The 22551-nt window shown below is 39.1% G+C and overlaps 1 protein-coding gene across 1 annotated transcript in view; it reads left to right on the top strand.

The window, feature by feature from the left end:
• The window catches only part of LOC145996873 (ribosome production factor 1), a 45971-nt gene extending 27795 nt beyond the window's left edge, over positions 1–18176 (top strand). The window contains exons 5-6 of the mRNA XM_083133422.1: positions 12079–12260; positions 17890–18176. Coding sequence (XP_082989548.1) covers positions 12079–12260; positions 17890–18067 — 360 coding nt within the window. The 3' untranslated portion in view covers positions 18068–18176. The remainder of the gene's footprint in view (positions 1–12078; positions 12261–17889) is intronic.
• The last annotated feature ends 4375 nt before the right edge of the window (positions 18177–22551 follow it).

The following is a 22551-nucleotide window of genomic DNA, read 5'->3' as shown; positions in this document are numbered from 1 at the left end:
AAGTAAATTATACAGAAGTTGTTTCCGATCTATGGTGATGAAAGTGGACACCTTGTGCAGCACCACCAAGCGGGAAGAGAATGAAGCTGCCAGTCATGTGGGCACGTTGGACCGTTGACTGTGCGTGATAGGTGTGGTCATTGCGTATCGAGAAGAATGCCGCCGAAAATCAGTGCATATTGGGTGGTTACATAACTGCACTTTTCGATGTAAACTACACTTATAGTGCCATTATCAAACTGCAAGGAGCGTGGATTCACTGTGTCCAAAAATGGCATATCACGGGTGTTGAAAGGGGCAGGTAAGGCAAGGCATGGAATGATTCCTGTGGGGCAGTCTGCCACTAGCTGCATACCAGCTACAATTCGGGACATCAGGGTGCTGGTCACCAGGGAGAATCCAGCCAGACAGAGAAGTATCGTGAACCGGTTACAAACATCACTGAAGACAGTGCACACCATCATTCACCACGATTTGGGTTTGGAAAAGTGACGCAAGGGGCGTGTTCATAAGCTCTTAACAAAATACATCCAGGAACGTCGCACCAACTGTCGAACGCTTTATGAGCGGCACCTGTCAGGTGAAAAGTCGAAGTTCGTTGTTACATTGGACGAGACATATGTTTATCTTGATGACTGTCACAAGCCATCGGCAGGTCCGAAGGACTTTCAAAGATGGTTCACTGAATGTAAGGAAAGTTTTGGCACAGGTTTTATGATCATTGCTGGATGCTCGTAGAATGGCAAGCTGACCATACAAAGTGTTGCCCTGACCATACATCGTGTTGCCAAAAATACAAAGGTTAATTCCGATTATTATCAGGCTAACGTCCTGACACCCGTTTATTGCCATGACATTCCCCATCTCTACAGGAGGGACCAGAATCGTGTGTGGTGCATCAAGACAAGGCATCGAGTCACACATCTCGCTCAACACGTCTCTACCTCCAACAAATGGCAGAAGAAACTGGAATTCGTACCATTCCTTTCACAGACATTCCAGTGAAGTCACCTGATGCCTCACCGATGGACATTGGCACCTTTGGCCTACTGAAACGAGCCTTGTCTTGAAGGAAACCCTGCACCATTGAAGGTCTATGGAAAGCCTGTCAGGAGGAGTGGTTGAGGCTGGACATGACTACACTTCGTGCCATTCTCCTACAGTGGAAACTTCGCTGTTTTGGGCAATTGCCAAGATTCAGGGCCACCAAATAGAGCACTCCGATGGTGGCGGCATGGTTTCTCTTAAGGTAGGTGCAGTTTGAAATCGTCCCGGTGGAGGCACAAGTGGTTCGCATCCCACTTTAAACTGTAGGTCCAGTCCCGATTAGCCTTACTGTTCATAACGTGGACAAAACAACAAATCAATTCAGTTTGAAATCGTCACCATAGATCGGAAACAACCTCTGTATTTGGTTATTATCTTTTGTACACCTTGTTCAAGGAAAAAGCTAGGGGGAAATTTTTCTTATAAAATTTATGTTATGTGACCTTTCACACAAAACTCTATTTTTTGGATTTTTTGAAAAATATAGAATCGTTTATTCTTTTGATTATATCAAAACAAAACATGATATGGTTCTTGTGTTTTATGTTTAAGTTATTTTACTTTGGTTATTCTTTTCGAATATTAAGCAAACTTTATCACCATTAATAATATTAATAATAATAAATACGGAGAAACTAGTACTCACTTTATCCACAAAACTGTTTTCTTCTTCTTAGTTATAATAATAGTAATAACCCATGATGCAACAGGACCTACCAACTGCAGTCCTCGCTCCCACATACCTCAGAGCAGAGGTGGGTGATCATCGAACCAGTTTCAGGATGACTAGTATGCCAGCAAATTTACGAATAAAGGAGGAAGTTCGACAATGGCCTTAGTCCACATGCAGATGGGTGGAAAGACCTTCGCGGTGGCTCATAAGTGACTGCACATAGATTCCAAATATTCTTCTTCTTGAGGTATACAGGCACTAACTCAGACTTGAACATATATGTGGATCAGCAATGTGTCTATGTTAAAATTAGGGCTGAGCTGATAACATCGGTATTGGCCAATACTGGCGGTATTGGCATGGTGAGTATCGGTTGATTTTCTTTTACCGATACCAAAGATTTTCAGTGGCTAGAAAAGCAGGCAAAGCCAACAGCTCGTCTCGACATTTGTCCTTTTTAAAAGTTCGTTCACCCCTTCTTGTGACAGATTGGGAGACCAGCACAGGAAGTTCCATAGATTTCACTAGAAACACTGGATAAAACGCCACCCTCCTGGTAAGCAGATGGCAAGATCAAAGGCATGGGTAAGTGAAAGCTGAACCCAAATGTGTCTATGAAGGCATGTAACTGCTTAGTTAACGCTGTGGGAAATAAACCACTCATTGCCAATTCTTGCCAATCTTGGTGGTAAGATAGGTGGATATTTTTAACCCCCACCGCACTAATGACAGGTCAGGTAGTTGCGGAGTTCTTGGAAAAGAGGGATGAAGGTCACTGTGAAATTAGCATTGTTTTATCTACGTTCAAGCACCAAAGGCAATCAGCAATTTATACTTATCCTCTTCAGCTCTGTCTTTTGTGTGACTGTCGTTATCGGCCATTGATGGCTATTTATTTCTACCGAAAGCCAGCCCCCGTGGCAAAGTGGTTAGCACATTGCGCTACGATGCCAGGGTTCGAATCCCGGCCTGGGCATGGATGTTTGGGAGTGTCCATTCATCAATTTCATCACATCATCACTCATCCCCTACTTCGCAAATTAGCCAAAAGTGGCACAAAAAGAAAAGTAAAATAAAGCAAATCAATCAATCAATAATTTCCACCGAGATTAGATTGAGAACATACAGCTTTGAATGACAGTACTAAGAAAGATAAGCTAATCGGGACTGGACCTACATTTTAAAGTGTGACCCGAACCACTATGTGTCTCCACTGAGTATTGAACCCGCGATCTATTGATTACAAGGCGACGGTGACACCATCAAGAGGCCCCTCCAAAGATTTATGTACACCACTACTTACAATAATGTACGTAAAATATTTATCAGGGACTTTACTATTCATCAAATGGACATACATTCATTCTTTTTGTTATTCAATAAATATTTAATTTTTTTACTTTGACATTAATTTCCTTGCCATGACAGTTGTTTTTACACAAATTTTAGTGGTCTTAACTACCCGTAAGCTAGATGATGAATATTTGCTGTTTTATCTCTGATTTTATAGCATATTTTTACTATTTATATAATAACAATATTTTTTAGTCAAGATAGAAAGAACAAAATAAGTATTAAGGTTGTCTTTCCTCCGTTTCTTAGTCTGTGGTTCATACAACGATGAAAATTCTGATATTGATTCTGTGATCGTGAAGATTAAAATTCAGGGACTGCCATCACTATACGTCTGTGTAGTTTATATCACTCCAAGCTGCAATAGTAATTCGTACAATTTTTTCTATGCTTTTATTGAAAGACATTGTGGACCCGTGCATAACGTTCTCCGTATAGGTGATTTTAATGAAAAGGTCACCTATTTGGAGAATGAGTACTATCTACAATACTAAAGAAAATAAAAGTATAGATTTTTTCACAATGTCATATTCCCAATTCAAGAAAACAGTTAAGTAGATAGTAAATGTGATTCCCACCACAACTCTGATTTCTTGACCAAACGACCACAAAAACCTGAAAAACTCACTTTCTCTCCACGTTCCGCGCCTTATTTATTGCGCTGACGATGTTTCACGGCGTAGAAAAGCAGTGATGAGTGAAATTCACTCTCTCACCCTCTCACCCTTTGAAGGATGAGTGCACCTTATCGTAATTTTCCAAGTCCGGGACCAAAATGTTTATATATCGTGACCTTTGTAAACCTCTCTCTCTCGGGGGGGAAACGATGTTGTGCCACACGCGCGCGTATGCCTCTCATTATTTCCGTATTGTGTGACGCAAACAAACAAATAAATAATTGTTGTTTTTTTAGGATTCCCTGGCCCCTATATAACCTCGCCAGGGGTGCGTGGTGCCCAACCAAAAAAAAAAAAGTAAAAAAAAAAGGTTCTCTAACGGCTGCAGTTATAGATTACCACACCTCTATAGAGTTTCACGTGTTTTTGTTTCTCAAAAATCCTATGGGACAACTCTGTTTGTCAAAAATTCGAGATATTTGCAATTTAACGCAGGACTTAGAAAATTTTCGATTGATGAAAAAAATGGTTCTATGACGACCTATGTTTATTTTGGTATGGGTGGACAGAGGACACCGAGACTCGACCGACGTACTAAACCCGACCTTTCTACAACTATTTGTTCAAAAGTTACGAGTGATCAAAGTTTTGGAGTGTGGGCTAACTTCTTAACCCTTGACCCCAGGACCACCAAAACTTGGTACACGTATTCTGTACCTCCAAAATCGACAGGGGGGGTAGCTTCGCTACCAGGATGGGGGTGTTTTTCGATATATTTTTTCGATAACTCTTACCATTTTCGAGATATTTGTAATTTAAGATTTTTTTAACGCTGGACAAGGAGAAGAAGAAACGTAAGGAGACTAATCGACGCGAGCAAGACAAAAAAAAAAAAAAAAAAAAAAAAAATGATCTGATGTAATAATACTACAGCATTTTAAGTGCCATGCATTCCTTCTTCGTTCGTAATGAAATCAACAAGTTATTCGAATTACGGAACTTGTCATTTGACTTCCCTAGCGAAGCATGTTCTAAAAAATAAAAAAATCATCGGAAGTTTTCATTTCGCAAGCCACGATGAACTTAGGAGGCACAGGCTTGTATGCATTCCGTCTTTCGTTCGGAGGGACAACGTAACCAACCATTCAATGATGGGGCCTCCCTATGGCACAGTGGTAGCGTTGTCGCCTTGTAATCAAAGGGTCCCAGGTTTGATACCTGGTGGAGGCACATCGTGGTTCGGATCCTACTTTAAAAACTGTAGGCCCAGTCTCGATTAGCCATACTGTGCATAAAGTGGACTTAAAACACCAACTCAACAACAACAACAACAACATTCAATGATGATAATGTTTATGAATTTGTTCGGATTGAGAAAGTAAAAATTATCATGGAAGAGCCACCTTCTTTTGAATATCCCCTTTTCTCTGTTCATATTTTCCGTCCTTGATTTCTATTATGTTTCCCGCTCGTCAGAGTCAAGCGTGTTTTTTTTTTTTTTTATCACAGCTCTTCGTTTTCATTTTTCTTTCAACGTACAAATTCATGTTATCATGTCATGGAAATTCTTCTCCTTTTTGCATTGCATAATTGAAGATTTGAAATAACACAGGATGATGAAAATGCTATTGGCAAACTTACGAAGAGAATGAATTTTGTAAGAATTCCCTTGTCAATATGAATACCTTATTACTAACTTTGTTTTTGTTTAATACGTGAAAACCATATTACATTGAATATTAACTAATTAATTAATTCTCTACCCTTCTTGAACCCGAAAGTTCGATTTGTCCTTATCCTGAGCAAGATCTATATATATATATATATATATTTATTTATTTTTAGTTCCTTAGATATGAAACGAGGAGACAAAAGTTTTATGAAGAGAAAAGTAACATGAATTAAGCCTTCTTTTCATTTCCTCTTTAATATCATTTTCATTGTTAGTATTACTCCTAAGTATTTAGATTTGGAAAACTGGTTCAAACAAGTTGTTATCACTTGCTTTCGGCCTGTAAGCACATATCTTTAGATTTCACATTGCTAACTTCTAAAACCTATCTCTCTTTAGCTGCTTTGTAAAAATATTTTAGCATTATTCTTAATTTGTATTTACATCATTCCCCAGTAAGTCTACATCATCTGCATATGCTAAAACTACTTCGTTAGTTTCTTTTAGCTTCCTAGAAGCATATTCCAAGGCAAAATTAAAAGAGCAATGGAGATAATGCATCTTCTTTTTTTAATCCATCATGAATTGTACATCATTTGTCAGACATATTAACAAGTTTCTTCTCGACTAATTTATCTCTTTGGCATCTTTGACTTCATTCAAGTTAGGTTCTGCTGTGCGTACTTAATTTATTTTCTGATTTATCTCCTACATGAACATTTAAAACGTCATTAAAGTAGTTCTTCCATCTATTTAAAATAGTCAGCCATTTTTTATCAAGTTTACTTTAGGTTGCCACCCCTCTCTTAATTCATTTGCACCTCTGATACTTTTATTTCAATTTCGTTAATTTTACTTTTCAAGTAATCTTCTAAAACTTGCTGTTCTTTAACCGCCTAAGTCTATTTCTATTAGTGCCTCTCAGATGGCGCAGTAGTAGCGTCGTCGCCTTGTAATCAAAGTATCCCTGGTTCGATCCCTGGTGGAGGCATGTAGTGGTTGGGATCCCACTTTAAACTACAGGTCCAGGCCCGATTAGCCTTACTGTGCATAAAGTGGACTTAAATCAATCAATCTATTTCTATTAGGTTATGCGAACCATGGCTTACTTTTTCTTGATTTATACTTTATTCAACTGCTGATTCTATTGCATTACGTACGTGTTCCCAATTCTTATTTACGTCTGTTCCATTTAAATCCTGCAAAATTAAAAAAAAAAATGTTCAATTGTATAGGTTGAAGTTCATTATATGGAAATAAATTTCATTTTTTTTAAATTCATTTTTTGCCAGGGATTGTATTTTTTTTATAGTGGCATGTGCTTTCATAACTAACTAACTAACTCTCTAGCCTTCTCAAACCCAAAGGTTCATGGCTGCATCAACACAGGCCTTCCATCTGTCCCTATCTTGAGAAAAATCTATATACTCTTTTTCCATCTCTACCAAAATTTCCGTTAGGTACCAAAATTTCCGTTAGGTCCATCCCAAATATTTGTCCTTCCATCTTCGTTTTAGTTTTCCTACAGGTCTCTTACCATCAGGTCTCCCAACAAGAATCCTGTAAACTCCTTTTTTTTTTTCCTCTCCCATTCGTGCCACATGGTCTGTCCACCTAAGTCTTCTTGATTTAATTAATCTAATAATATCTGGACATGAATATATATTTATGTAGTTCTAAATTATGTAACCTTCTCCACTCACCTATCTTCTCACCCCTTTTAGATCCAAATATTTTCCTAACGATCTTATTTTCAAATACTCTCAATTTATGTTCCTCTTTCAATATGACAGACCAAGTTTCACATCCATATAATACAACAGGCAAAAAATTACTGTTTTGTATATTTTAACTATAAGTTTCTTAGAGAGAAGTAACATACATTTCCTAAATTTTAAGCCTACTTTTTTATTTTATATCCTCTTTGATATAATTTTCATTTGTTAATATTACTCCTAAGTATTTGAATTTTTAAACTGGTTCAAATAAGTTATCATGTGCTAACCACTGAACCGGAAATCAACAGCGTTGAGGCAGGGGTCCCAGGTTCAAATCCTGGCCTGGGCATGGGTGTTATTTGTGGTGTCCCTTCGTTAATTTCATCATCATCGCATACTCATCTTCGCGTTTAGCCAAAAGTGGCGGAAAAAAAGTAAAATAAACGAAATCAATTAATTGGTGCTAACCACTACGTCACGAGGTCGACTGGTACAGAAAGGCTAATCGGGACTACAATTTAAAGTAGGATCCGAACAACTAAGTGCCTCCGCCGGGTATCGAACCCAGGACCCCTTGATTACAAGGCAATCGGGGATGCCCTCTCATGCACGGTGTTGAATCATGGACAATAAAGGCATCAAACCAAAAATATCGGTGCCTTCGAAAGGTGGTGCTGGTTGCGAATGCTACGAATCTATTAGACGTTTGAAAAAACTGACGAACAATTTGAAATACATTGTGTATTCAAGAAAGGTTCTAGACAGTTTGCTGTCATCAGATTTTACAATACTTTGAGCATGTAGCACGTCGTTTTTGAAACTGGTCCTGGGAATCCATTCTCCAAGGAATAGAAAAAAAAATAAAATATCCAGAGGTTATTTACCAATTAGATGGATGCATCAAATTGAACATTTTTTATATGGACTCACATTTCCTTACGAGATGCATACAGAAATTTAATTTTGAGAAATGAAGAGGACGAATTGAACGTAATTTTAGTTGTACAGAATGTTTATGAGAGATTGAGTATCTATATATTTCCGCAGATGCAACGACAAAATCTGGATACAGCAATCCGCGACCATTATTAAGAGCTGTTGTTGGATGACTTAACAAATCACATCACCGCAGAAACAGATGGAACTGGTGAATAAAAAGCAGTTGTTTTGATGAAGCCATATCACTGCAAGAATCCTATATCCTTTCTTCCACGTTACAGCATTATTGCTTCTAAGAGTATAGAACTTCATTCACAGCCGCATATAAAGGCCATGATCGCAGAAACGCCTCACGATATAGAAACATGGACGGCACATGTTTTTTAGAAAGTTACATTACTGGAGCATGCATACTTGAAAGTACGTTTTTTTGACACTCACCTTTCAGAGCCTTTTTTTTTTTCCCGCTCTTTTAGTTCGTCACTGCAATAAAACAGCCGCGAAACATAAAAAGAAAGTTAGTATTAGGTCGTAGTAGATTACACTGAGGTCCCATTGACAGACGATCTCTGCCTTACAGGAAAACATCGTAAGGGGTGAGAGCCTTATAGGAAAATCTCGTAAGTCATTTCAAAAGTAGGTCAAAAAGCTGCGCCAAAAACAAAGCATCCCACCTGTCGGGTTTAGTGTGTCGGTCGAGTCTCGGTGTCCTCTGTCCTCCCATACCAAAAATAAACATAGGTCGTCATGGAAGCAATTTTTTTTCATCAATCGAAAATTTTCCAAGTCCAGCGTTAAATTGCAAATATCTCGAAAATGGTAAGAGTTATCGAAAAAATATATCGAAAAACACCCCCATCCCGGTAGCGAAGCTACCCTCCCTGTCGATTTTGGAGGTGTAGAATACGTGTACCAAGTTTTGGTGGTCCTGGGGTCAAGGGGTAAGAAGTTAGCCCACCTCCCAAAACTTTGATCACTCGTAACTTTCGAACAAATAGTCGTAGAGAGGTCGGGTTTAGTGCGTCGGTCGAGTCTCGGTGTCCTTTTTGATCTTCTAACAAAAAAAACATAGGTTGTCATGGAACCAAATTTGACCTCCATCTGTCGAAAATTTTCCAAGTCCAGCGTTAAATTGCAAATGTCTCGAAAACAGTGAGAGAGAGAGATAGTGCAAAAATCCTCCCCGTTGACCCTTTTGTCGATATTGGTGATGCAGAGTACGTGTACAAAGTTTTTAGAGGTCCTGGGTCAAGTGTGGGTCAATTGCCAAAATATTTTTTTCATCGCTCGTAACTTTCGAAAGGATGATCATAGAGAGCTGGGATTTCTTGCGTTAGCATCGTCTAGGTGTCCTCTGTCCTCCCATACCAAAATAAACATACGTCGTCATGGAACAAAAAAAAATATTCCGAAAATTTTCTTAGTCCAGCGTTAAAAAAATCTTAAATTACAAATATCTCGAAAATGGTAAGAGTTATCGAAAAAATATATCGAAAAACACCCCCATCCTGGTAGCGAAGCTACCCCCCCTGTCGATTTTGGAGGTATAGAATACGTGTACCAAGTTTTGGTGGTCCTGGGGTCAAGGGTTAAGAAGTTAGCCCACACTCCAAAACGTTGATCACTCGTAACTTTTGAACAAATAGTTGTAGAAAGGTCGGGTTTAGTACGTCGGTCGAGTCTCGGTGTCCTCTGTCCACCCATACCAAAATAAACATAGGTCGTCATAGAACCATTTTTTTCATCAATCGAAAATTTTCTAAGTCCTGCGTTAAATTGCAAATATCTCGAATTTTTGACAAACAGAGTTGTCCCATAGGATTTTTGAGAAACAAAAACACGTGAAACTCTATAGAGGTGTGGTAATCTATAACTGCAGCCGTTAGAGAACCTTTTTTTTTTACTTTTTTTTTTTTGGTTGGGCACCACGCACCCCTGGCGAGGTTATATAGGGGCCAGGGAATCCTAAAAAAACAACAATTATTTATTTGTTTGTTTGCGTCACACAATACGGAAATAATGAGAGGCATACGCGCGCGTGTGGCACAACATCGTTTCCCCCCCGAGAGAGAGAGGTTTACAAAGGTCACGATATATAAACATTTTGGTCCCGGACTTGGAAAATTACGATAAGGTGCACTCATCCTTCAAAGGGTGAGAGGGTGAGAGAGTGAATTTCACTCATCACTGCTTTTCTACGCCGTGAAACATCGTCAGCGCAATAAATAAGGCGCGGAACGTGGAGAGAAAGTGAGTTTTTCAGGTTTTTGTGGTCGTTTGGTCAAGAAATCAGAGTTGTGGTGGGAATCACATTTACTATCTACTCAGTTATGAATACGTTAGCTAGAAAAACAGAACATACTGTTTCGTGATTCTAAAGGGGTAAGAGCACTATTAAAATTATGTAGCACTTTTCTCACTTTTAACCTCAACTTTACTATTGCCTATTCTTATGATGGATGGATATATGTTATGAAACTACAGTATTATTATTCTATGTATTGTATAAGCAATTGTACTATTATAATATGGACTCTGTAAATTGGTGTAAACCTGTTGAGTTCAATAATAAATAAATAAATACAACAATACTCCATACGCATCGGAGAAATTAAATACTAATTAATTAATTTTCATATTATTACAAATAAATCTATTAACATATTAAATAGAAACAATTTTATTATCATATTTCGGAGACACTTGGCTCGGACTGGCTCCTCAAATTATATATTTCTAAATACGTGCCTAGTGATGTGACGAGTTAGTATGACTCGGTAACTAGCATTTCTTATTTTGTACTGGAATTATACAAGTATCGGTATCGGCAAATGGTGGTATCGGCTAAACTCTAGTTAAAATGCAGCAAACTTGTGCAAATTTACATGCATAAATCTACTGGATGAAAAACAAGAAACAAATTAATGTTTTCATTTGACTGTTCCTTGTATAATTTATGCATTGGAACTATACTATAGCAATTATAGTTTTTTGCTTTAAAATATTCATAATTTCACATGAGACAGTTTAATGGCAGAATACATTTCTTCCCACAGCAGTGTTGCAAACCTAAAGAAAATTATGCATTTTATAATTTCTATGATATTTAGACTCTGCAAAAGTGTTGCCTAGCATTTTTGCAGACTCTAGAAAAGTATTGGCAGTATCAGTGATTAAATTCCAACTTGGACCTTCCTTTAAAAAAAAGAAAAGTATTGGCAGTATCAGTGATTAAATTCCAACTTGCACCTTCCTATACCGATATATCAGTACATTTAGCTGGCCTCCGTGGCAGAGTGGTTAGCACATTGTGCTACGATGCCAGCGGTCCTGGGTTCGAATCCCAGCCTGGCATGGATGTTTGTGTCTCTCCATTAATCAATTTCATCACATCATCACTCATCCCCATCTTCGCAAATTAGCCAAAAGTGGCACAAAAAGTGCATTAAAATAAATCACATCAGTACATTTGTACTGGCTCAGCTGCAAATGAAATTCAAATTTCATTTTTAAAATGCTGATTTATGTGTTGGTATGCAATGAATCACTCCCACACTGTGGCCGTGCATCTTATGTCTTATGTCATGCTTTGGTCTTCATCTTCAGGATGTGCGCATGTTCGAGTCTCCTGGGGGAAGCGTAACAGCTAACAGCTTTTCTCCTGAAATTTTGGCCTGTGTTTGGGACCAGTGGCCACCCCCATTGTGAGGAAATTGGGGAGCTATGAGTTAGTAGCGTAACACGGTCATGAAAACCTACAACAACTGGGGGTTCATCATGCTGACCCCCCCTCCTCCCGTAACTGGTTGGATGATTTACCACCTTGGGTGGGTGGGGGGAGTGAGTGAGTAGAATTAGGTGGGAGTGAGGCTGGCAGTCTTTATGTAGGCCCAGGCCCACAACGGGCTTTAGCACCACAGGTTATTATTATTATTTTTTAATATTTTATGTAATTAGTCAGTGTTTTCTCAGTAATATCACTAGCTTAGACACTTAAGTAGCTTCCACCTCTGTTGAAGTTGAAGTTTTGTGACACACATTTTTTTTCTTGTGATTCAGAGAAATCGTGATGCGATTCCGCCAGAAAGACCGGAAGTAATCTTGAATAATTTCCACACTCGGCTTGGCTACACAATCGGACGGATGCTGTCTGCCTTGTTTCCAAGTGAGCCTGATTTCAAAAGGTGCAGAGCTGTTACTTTCCACAATCAGAGGGATTACATATTTTTCAGGCATCACAGGTATGAAACAACACAATCACTGGAACAACATTTTTTGTTGCTATTTTAATGTTTTTGGTACATATGCATAGATTATACAGGGTGTACACAAAATAATATTGAAGTTTTAAATTTGTGTCATTTCTCTTATCTGTGGTTCACAATAATAAACTTTATATGGGATGGAATCATAAGTCCACAAGTTTATGCAACACTTACTACATGCACTCTACATACACTACAAGTGGTCAATGTGGGCACCTTTTGTTACACGGCACACATCCAACTTGTACAACACTCGGTCTCAAGCCCCAGGGGATCAATTCAAAATTTACGTCTTGTCGACCACTGAACTGCATCGACTTAATTTAATTTCTCAAACAGCAGTACACAAAAAGATTAAACACTGGCACTGTCACACAGTGGGATGAGAAAACAGCTTTTTAGTGTTACCAAAATATTATCACAGTGGATCTTGCATTACATTTTAGCTAGAAATGTTTGCATTAGCTTGCAGAGGTATACAAACTACTTACAACTCTGATATTCTTTTGTGTACAGCCTGTTTAAGTGTCTCAGCCAGCTGATCATTTTGAAACCTTTCTTCTAAAAAATATATGTAAAGGTTTCTTAAACTATGATACTGATACACCTATGTCTGTACATTGGTATGTGAGTTTGCTACTAAAATATAGTATTAATACATAATTTTAGTTATTTCTTATTTTAAGCCATTTACTGCCAAATATCTTCCGTAGTGCATAATTTTAAATATTTCAACTCGTCATTGTCCAAAAGTGTATCTTCTGTACTCAAAGAAGATCTGACTCTTTTTGCTGCCTTGAACTGAACCATTGTGGAGAAATGCAAGAGGCCAAGGGTGCTGGGTTCAAATCCTGGCCTGCGCATGGGTGTTATTTTTGAGTGCCCCTTCATCAAATAACCTAAAAGAACATAATTCAATCAATGAAGAAAAACACTCACGTGCCTCCTGAATTGGCACACACTAGAATGCTGCATCGAGGCCTTTTTGCTCGATTGTCTAATAGTTTGATAGTTTGCACAGAATTGACTGTTTCTTTGCTCGAGCGAATAACGCTCGAACAGGCAAACGATCGGTACATGCTTGAAGTCCAGTAGGTCCTGTATAACTGTATTTTGTCTGTCGTAGTGAGCCCTCAAATATGGAACGTGAAGTGAAGGATGCAGTGAAATTGAAACTAAAGTAAACAAACATTGTCATCATCTCCATGTTGAAATGTAATTTAGCCTATCTTACCAATCAATATTTGAACATGAATAGATGATTATGGGCTGAAATTACCAGGATGGATTTTTACATATATATATTGGTACGATTATTGTCCCATTGAAATGATTTTTGATATTTTATATATTCGAGCATATCACACTCTAGCATGGGAGATTCGATCAAGTATGAGCGAGCACAAGTCGTCCTATGCAGTACTCTAGCACACACCTTGGCTAGAAGCACATTACATACTGTATTATATACAGGTATAAGATAAACATAGCTGGCAATGTGCCAACATGGAAGCAGTGTCTTCATCTCGAGGTGATTGTAGCAAGATAAATAAATGCTCTGGAGATTTTGAAAAGTGGCATCGGAAATGCGAACTAACTCAACAGTGTAAGAAGCAGGTCCGTACGTTGGAGATATGAGCCAGAAAATGTTGTGGATGGATATATCCATGAAACCCACTGTAGATAACAAATGGGCATGATGGATATACCCATCATACCCACCTAAAGGGTTAATGTCAATGATAGAGGGTAATGTAAGTACAATTTTCATAATTGTATAATTAGTTGCTAGTATTTGCCACTGTAATCATGCAACATTAAATGTTAGCTTTAAAAATCACATTAGCATTACCTCGTGGTACGGCAAATGTATTAATTTTCGGTGAGTGATATGGCATTCTGAAAGTTTTAGTACCCCAGATATAGGTGACTAGGGATGGAAGTGCTTGACTATTGCTTCTTCATGTACATCACATCCGCTCCATCTCCTTACATTTCCACAAGAAACAGAGGTGGTGAAGGAGAATGATACTGGCTACTATACAGGGTGATTCAGAATTCCTATTCAGTGGCGAAGCGTAGAGTTGCTAGCAGGGTAGGCACAAAAGTGCGATAATATCCATTACTTGCTTAAATCTGTAAAAAGAAAGGGGGGGGGGGGCTATGCCATGGAGAGTGGTTCAATGTCTCTCCAGGCCGCTTCTTTACTTGCCACTGGTGTGACGTTTTCAAAAGTGTTGTTACTGGCCATTAGTACGATAATTATACTGTATCTTAGACGTTCTCCTCCCGCCCACCAGATGTCATCGATCAAGATTTTTGTTCATTTCCTTTTTTTTTTTGTTTGTATTTTTTTCAACCCCTGATTTATGCACACACCTCCAGAAAGAACTACCAATCATGAGACATCACGAAAATCCAACTAATAGTGCTCCAGCCCTGTTGTCAATTCTTCATCACTTTTTTCTAAATTTATTTATTTATTTTGCAATGAGGTGAAAAGGGCTAGAAGAACCCCATAATTTTCGGGTCTGTAAGACGTTTGCCGTTAGCAGACGACAGAATTCCGCACTTTCAGCGACTGTCAGTTTGGTACGTTCCACTGTTGCCAACTAATTTTTTTTTAGCAAGACTTCCTCGCACCGAGTAAAACACCATTGTTATCTGTTGTCTAACTAAAGGAATGGTTGTAGTTAATTCCAGTCTTTGCTTTCTAGATAAATGAATTTCTGACACCTGTATGTGCAAGCAAACATACTTTAAATTTTGAATATTTTCGTCGCATTTGTTCTGCTCGATGTTAATTGTGACGATGGGAATGTATGGATAATGAATTAATGAGGATCAAGAAACATTGACATGACCACAATTAGGTCACCTGGCTTCGTAACGTGTTAGGATGACCACATGAAGAAAAAACATAGGTAAAGGTGACCTATCTCATTCAGTGTGAATACTTCGCATCCTAGTTTGTTCTACCCACCTTTACATGATAATAGAACATAGGATCCTTGTTTGGGACCCTTCTATGATGGCAACACGAAAGGTTACTATGTAACATATAAACAGGTTTATAATAAATGTAGTTGCTTGAGAGAATAGAATCCCAATTTTTAAGCGCAATTTAGCTCTTTTCTGCCAATACAAAGTGACAACACTGGCCTGTTCCGCCATACCTGAAACAGACATGGCCCGTGCAATAACCCCATAACACTCTTTGTCCTAAACCCACAAAAAGTCTTCCCTTGCATTGTACTCTCATTGCCCACCCTCTTCTCTTGTTATCCGTTCAGGGTAAACGAAACTGCCTACCTCTTCGCTTGTGTCGGCTGCATAAAAAAATGTCTGCTTGTAATATCTATTCGACGACAGTGTTAACGCATTAAATAACGTTTTAACAACTTTTAATTTTTTTTAATAATTTGGCTGTCACTTGCCACTGCTACTTGCAAAGGAAAATAGAGTTGAAAACATTTTAGAAATTATTGTTATAAGAAGGAAACATGAAAGACCATTAGTGGGTCCTACCTTACCGATGATTACATCTTCACTCAATTAAGAACTCAATTGTTCTTGTTGTTCTTGCATTTTAGTCCAGCACTTTCTTGCATAAATCTGATCGCTGCACACGACACGAATCACAAACAAAGCTCTACCGCCACGAACCTCGCGCTCCGAGCCACGCTGTTTTGTAGCGTCGTGAGCAGGAGGCAAGTTTTCACAGAGAGGGAAGAAGCGAGGGAATCCCCGTTCACGATAAAAATAAAGTATTCTATTTCCAGTGAAATTAAAACTACTTTGTAAATATAAGGCGTAACTAGCATTTTAATTTACATAATTTGGTATAAAGACTTACTTTACAAATAGAAGTTCTTTAGACTTTCTGTTTACGCTACGGTGTTGGGTGAATCGACAAGACCATCAGCACTCTGACCAGAAAACGAGGTCAGAACTACAGTACTCCGAAATTTTCAAATTCACTTACACTTGTCGATGAAAGGAAGGAAAACCTAAGTTTCGTACAAAATATGGAGAATGTACAATGAAATAGAAATCTCTCTGCACGAACACAGGCTAATGTTTATATAAAAAAGCTGGTACACCACAAGTTTCCAACCCTGGCGGAAATGCAGTGTTGCTGATATTCTGTTCGTCCTAGTAGGTAACACCGCGAGGCCGGCCTCACGAGCACGTTATAAGCATAAGTACAGTACTCGTAAGATTAGGGTTCCTGCATGTAGGACCATACGACAGAATGTGAAGAGAAGAGGCCCCAGCAAATGTGCCTCACTCCGTGGAAAGTTCGTATACTGGACAGGGTTAGAATTTTTTTGTAATTATCATAAATGAAAATTCCAAACTTTTGCATTTCGTTACATATGTTTTGACGAAATAAGTAAATACACCTTTAAAAGAGTAATGGCGCAGGTAGGCCCATCCTCATAGGATGCTTCGCCACTGTTCCTATTACACACTTCTAGGGGTTGTAGAGGCGATTTAGTAGATCAAGGTTTGATAAGGAACCCATGTCCGGAAACGTATAATTTTGGTACTACACAGATGACAAGATCACATAATTTCACATCTCCCGCTTCACGGTAGGCAACCCATATTGACGGAGGGCGACATCTTCAGTCACCTGATGTTGTGTCTGCTGCTTCCAACGTCCTTTGTTTACAATCCGGTGTGCTTCGACCTTCACATCAGTTGCTATTCAGTTGTTGCGGAAGACAGTACAGTATGGTTGAATACATGTTTGCCGAGTACACCGACATGTTGTTAATTTACGGCAAAGCTACACATAATGGTAGAGCTGCGCAACGTCTCTATGCATATACTTGTTTAGCATTTGTTGTCTAATCGATGGTTATTATCGATGGTTATTTAATTCCTATAAAATTATTGGAAGGCGAGGATTATATTCGGATCATAATGCTTTCAAGGACAGTACAGTGGGATCCATGAGTATTATCGTGTAAATTGTCCATCATCATGTTTGTGCACTTTATTTGAGCCAATAAGAGCTTCAAGAATTATAAGAAAACTCAAAACAAGCTGTTGACAACTTCTGCACCAGCATACATAAGAATCCATCGCTTAAAAACATAGGATGTAAGAGATAAATTAATGAAAATAGTAATGGACAATTTGCACGGTAATACTCATGGATCCCACTGTACTATGCACACTACTACATTTGATAAAAATGCATACAGGAACTTTACTATTCATGAACAGGATATGACATCCTTTTTGTCATTCAATAAATATTCATTATCTATTTGACATTAATTTCCTTGCTAGGGCACTTGTTTTTATACAAATTTTCACGATCTTAACTGCATGTAAGCTAGATAATGAATACATGCTGTTATATCTAGTCTCATATTATCTTTTTTACCTATTAATGTAATAATAACAAAACAAAATTAATTCATTTTCATGCTATTCCAAGACACTTGGTTCTGCCTCCCCCTTCCCTTCCTGAAATGTATTACTAGATATGTGGCTATATGGAGGAGTGCCTGTCGTAATCACCTTTTCTCCAATTCTGATGCAGATAGAACATTTCAGAAAATATGTTTCATTGCTAATTTTTTTTCAGGTATGTAATAAATGCAAAGAAGAACAAAGTTGGACTACTCGAATTGGGTCCTAGATTTACTCTGAGACTACTCTCACTTCAGCATGGCACCTTTGACTCAAAGACTGGTGAATATGAATGGACAATTGAAAGGAGAAGACATGAACTGGAAACCAGCAGAACTAGGTTCTTTTTGTAGAGGAAACAGCACTGTGATTCACAGGATCATTTTGCTAACGTAATAAGGAAATATTCATCTTTGGTGTACGTGAAAGAACATGTTGAAATAAATATTAAAATTATGCTAAGCTCTTGTTTGTTTATAAATTTAGATTGCAAGTATTTAAATTAATACCTTCCTCTAATTTCACAGTGAGCCGCATTCGCTCAGTCGTTATGGTGTCTGACTATCATGCGAGAGTCAGTCCATGGTGGGGTAGATATCGTGGGGGGAAATCATAATTTCCCTTCCCACTTGAACATACTTAGGACTGGCAGATACTACTTGCAAACTGTGTTTATTTCTCAACTGAAATTTTAAGAGTGGAAATGATGCATTAGTTGTGTAATGTTTTACTGCAATAATTGTCAATACCATTTGTCTTAATCAGACCTATTTTTGTTCCTGAAAGGTTTAAATAGGAGGACCTATTCCATCATAATCACTCCACAGAATGAAGTTCTTGCAAGAAAACACGACTTATAAATCTTCAAACATCAAGTAAATGTATCTTTTTACCACTTTTAACATTTGTATTGAGCAATATTCAAGCAAGTAATATCTGGTGTGGTTAAAAATTATGATTTTTAACTGATTGATAGAGGCACATATTTTTGGTAAATAAAAAAGCAGAATTTCGGTACAAAAACGGAGTCAATTTCAGGTTCAAAAGCGGTAAATAAAATAAAATATCAGTGTTATATCGGTGAAAAATTGGATGAAAAGTGGTATATAAAAAGACATTTTGGTTTTAAAATTGTGAATATAATCCTAAATTTGATTTAAAAACTACACTTATTCCACTGAATTAACATTTCACTTCTAATAGCACATTTATGTAGTTATCTGAGTATTAAGTTTATTTCTGTATAATCTTTAGGTTGCTTCTTAGTGATAAGTTCCCACAGTCCCACCGTGCCGGGATACCTAGTCCAGCTGGTCTTCTCGCCCAAATTGATTTTCACGTCGTCGCCCTCGAATGTGACTTTCGATTTTCCAATCTTCCAAACCACACCCTCGTTGGGTTCCATGGTCGGGTACAATCCGAATACCTCGTCTTTTTCGAATTTCCCAGTGCTTAGGTAATCCCTCGCCAACGGACCCAGCTCGACTAGCTTGTCCGAAGAGGTACTGCCTAGGGCCTGACGTCTCGGAGCCGGAGCAAGTTCGAACGGAGTAGTGTGAATGCTGGATATTGGTGGGGGTATGGTATAATTTCGAGCAGTAAGTGGCACAAGCTCGTTGATTAACTCTTTGTTTTGCTCGGTGACATCTTTGATTTCTTTACCAAGTCCACTGATGGCATCGATGATAGGTTGGTCCTGACGCTTTTTCTCTTCGTAAATTCCGCGATTCTCGGATTTCCAACCCTTAAACCGTTTTGCCAGGTAGCTACGCAGCTTCAGGTTGTCGTCTGCAAGTTTGCGTTTCATTTTTCTGTATGTAGTTATTTATAATAGGTCAAGACATTTCTTGTAACGTTGCAACGTTTAGAAAATTATTAATTTTATTTCTGTATTTTCCGTTATTGGGTTTCCTTGTCATGTCTATTGTGACAAATCCGAAATCATCTTCGTTCCAGCATGAAGAGCAAAATTTGGAAAACTGATTGTAGTTTATGTCCCCACCTACATAATCATCGTAAGCGTGTTTTAAATTGGTGTAGTCTTGACGAAACAAACAAATAAAATTAGCATTGTCTCGGAGTAGCTGCTTGGGGATTTTGGAAAAAGTCTGAGCAAGATAGAAGCAGTCCATGCCTCTGTGCCGACCCTGAGTAAAAAAAATTGCGAATTTCGTTCTGGTTCTCCAGGATCACATCGTCAAAAACCACCACCGAATTTTCGAGACAGCAGTCTAGTGGTATCACTTCAGAAGCAAATATAGCTATGCCTAGTCCTTCGTACAGTTTCGACAGCTGGCGATACTTCGGTTGCTCCAAACTTTTGGAGAAAACATACAGGTGCCTGTTCTTCCAGTTTAACCAGTTGAGTGCAAGTAGAAAATTATCAATAAGTAACGTTGTTTTTCCACATCCAGAAGGTCCAACAATGAGGCAGCGAATGTTGTCGGGTAGAAGCTCGCCATTTTTCCTATCCTGACGTTCCGATGGAAAATCTGGCAGTCGCCGTACCACATCCCAAGCACCCGTTACACAATCACCTCGTTTGCGTCTATCCAACTTTTTTTCCTCGAGTCCCAACCATTTCACCAACAGTTTGTCACCTTTTCTACGTAATATGTTTTCAATAAGATACGTGTCGGGGTATTTTGTTTTAGAAAGTTCCTCTTCGTAAAATCTTCCTTTCAGAATTTAGTCGCGATTATCTTTTATTATATACGTGTGACGGTTTCCGGGTAAGACTCGAACTACGGTGAAAAGTTCCGTACTCCAATTTTTTGTGAAGCCTTTTTCGAACGCACGCTTAACTTTACTGATTCTCACCTGATCTCCAATTTTGTATTTCGGTTTCTTGCTTGTAAATTTGTACTTTGGACAATAAACCGTAGAAATGAAACTTCGCTCGTCAGATTCGTTGACGTCAGCTGGTTTCATGTTTATCGTGCGATGCAAACTGTGATTATAGCTGTTAACAAGTTCCGGAAGCATGTCGAGCCACTTGTAATTCCCCTGAAGCGTGAATTGTTTCCACATGCGTGTTTTGAGAGTTCGGTTGAAACGTTCCACTATGCTGGCTTTGATGTGACTAAAGGTGGAGTAATGTTGAATATTTTGTTTTTGAATAAATTGTCGAAAGACTGAGTTGTAGAATTCTTTTCCGTTATCCGTTTGAAGAAATCGAGGTCCCCTGCCACTTTTATCGAAAATAGTTTTAAATGCTTCCACTACACAGGTTCCTGTTTTTGCCTTGAGGGGTAAAGCCCATGCAAATTTTGAAAATGTGTCTATAACAGTGAGAAGATACTTGTATCCCTTGTTGATTTTATGTAAATTTTTTAAGTTGCCACTGCTTATTTCCACAAGGTCAGTTTGCCACAAGTCGTGTATGCCTTTGGTCACTACCGCCAGTCGTTTGTAGTTTCGCCGTGCAGGTTTGTGCAGCTCGTTCACAATAGCCTGCCTAGACATTGCGTGAAAATAAGAATATAGCTTGGATGGGATTTCTGGCTGCAGACAATGCCGGGTTTTCTATGTACAGCTTATCACCTATTTCTATGTCGATAATTTGAGTAGCATCTTCGGCATAGGCAGTCTCGCGAGTTTCGGGGTGGGTGAAATCAACCAACTCCACTCCTCATATTTTAGGCTCGTCACTGATGTTTGTTACGGTCGTGGTTGGATAGTGGGTTGCGTGAGGCAAAGACCAGTATGAAACCTTGATGAACTGAAGTGTGCCAGCGATGAAAAACTGGTGATAGGCTTTGGCAGGAGTCAGCATGTAGAGTCTGGCACCCGGATGGAAGAGCGAGGAAAATTCCCTGTTTGGAATGACAACAGTGGACTTGAGATTGTCGATGCTGGCGTTCAGGGTGTTTACATTGGTTCGAACCTCGCTCTCCACATCTTCCAATCTACCGTTCACCGATTCCAGGTGTTCCTCGATAGCACGGACAACAGTGTCGTAATCGGGCTTGATCTTCACATCGACAATTAGCCTCTTGAATTTTTCGTTTAACTCATGTAGTTGGGTACTGAAATTGGCTATGGCCGATTCCTGGCTCGCCTCGATGCTGCCAATTTGCTCTTTCACATTGGCGATAATCTGTAGACTTTCCACGAGTGTCAACTTGGAGCTCTGGGTTGCGAGGTCGTGGACCTGGGTTCTAATTTCCGCAAACAAGCCATGTAGCTCGCTTATGTTCTGGTTGGTGGGTAAGGTTGCAACAGACTCCCGAAGCAATTCAATTTCGGTTTGGATGTTTTTGATGTCGTCGGATTTGAGTATTCGGTTGAGAGCCCTCTTCACGCTTTTCAGTTCCTGCGAGGTGGGCAGGGTGGCCACCGTGTTTTGGAGCGACTCCAAAGCTTTTTTCATCGCGTCCAACTCCGAGGCATCAGCAGCAGCACGTATGCCTTCTTGTAATTGTGTCATGTCGTCCTGGGTGGGGGTGGATTGTTGCAAAGTTTCCAACTTGGCCTGTATGTCATCGATCAAGTGATGAAAGTGCGACAACTCTGATTCGGTGTTTAGATTTTCCAACTTGGTGATCTGCTGTTGGACGCTGGCTAGAGTATCCCTGATGCCAGGCAGTTTGAATTCCAGTGCTTCGTGTACGTTTGCCAGATCATTTTTGATGACGGCGAGAGCATCCTCAATATGGGCTATGGTACCTTGCAGCTTCCCGAAATCCTCGTAGGTCTCAAGTTGGAGTTTGATGTTGGCCACGCTACGGGCAATAGCATTCAGCTCGCTCGACGAAGGTAGATTGTCGATGAAGTCCTCTAGCGTTTGGAGTTTAGTTTTGACTTCGTTGATGGCTGCATGCAAAGCGTCCGTTTG

This window comes from Lepisma saccharinum, chromosome 13 (genome assembly GCF_977018435.1).
Source record: "Lepisma saccharinum chromosome 13, izLepSacc3.1, whole genome shotgun sequence".
NCBI classification, from domain to species: domain Eukaryota; kingdom Metazoa; phylum Arthropoda; class Insecta; order Zygentoma; family Lepismatidae; genus Lepisma; species Lepisma saccharinum.
Note: the sequence above shows the minus strand (reverse complement) of the source record. Positions and strands in the feature narration are given on the sequence as shown.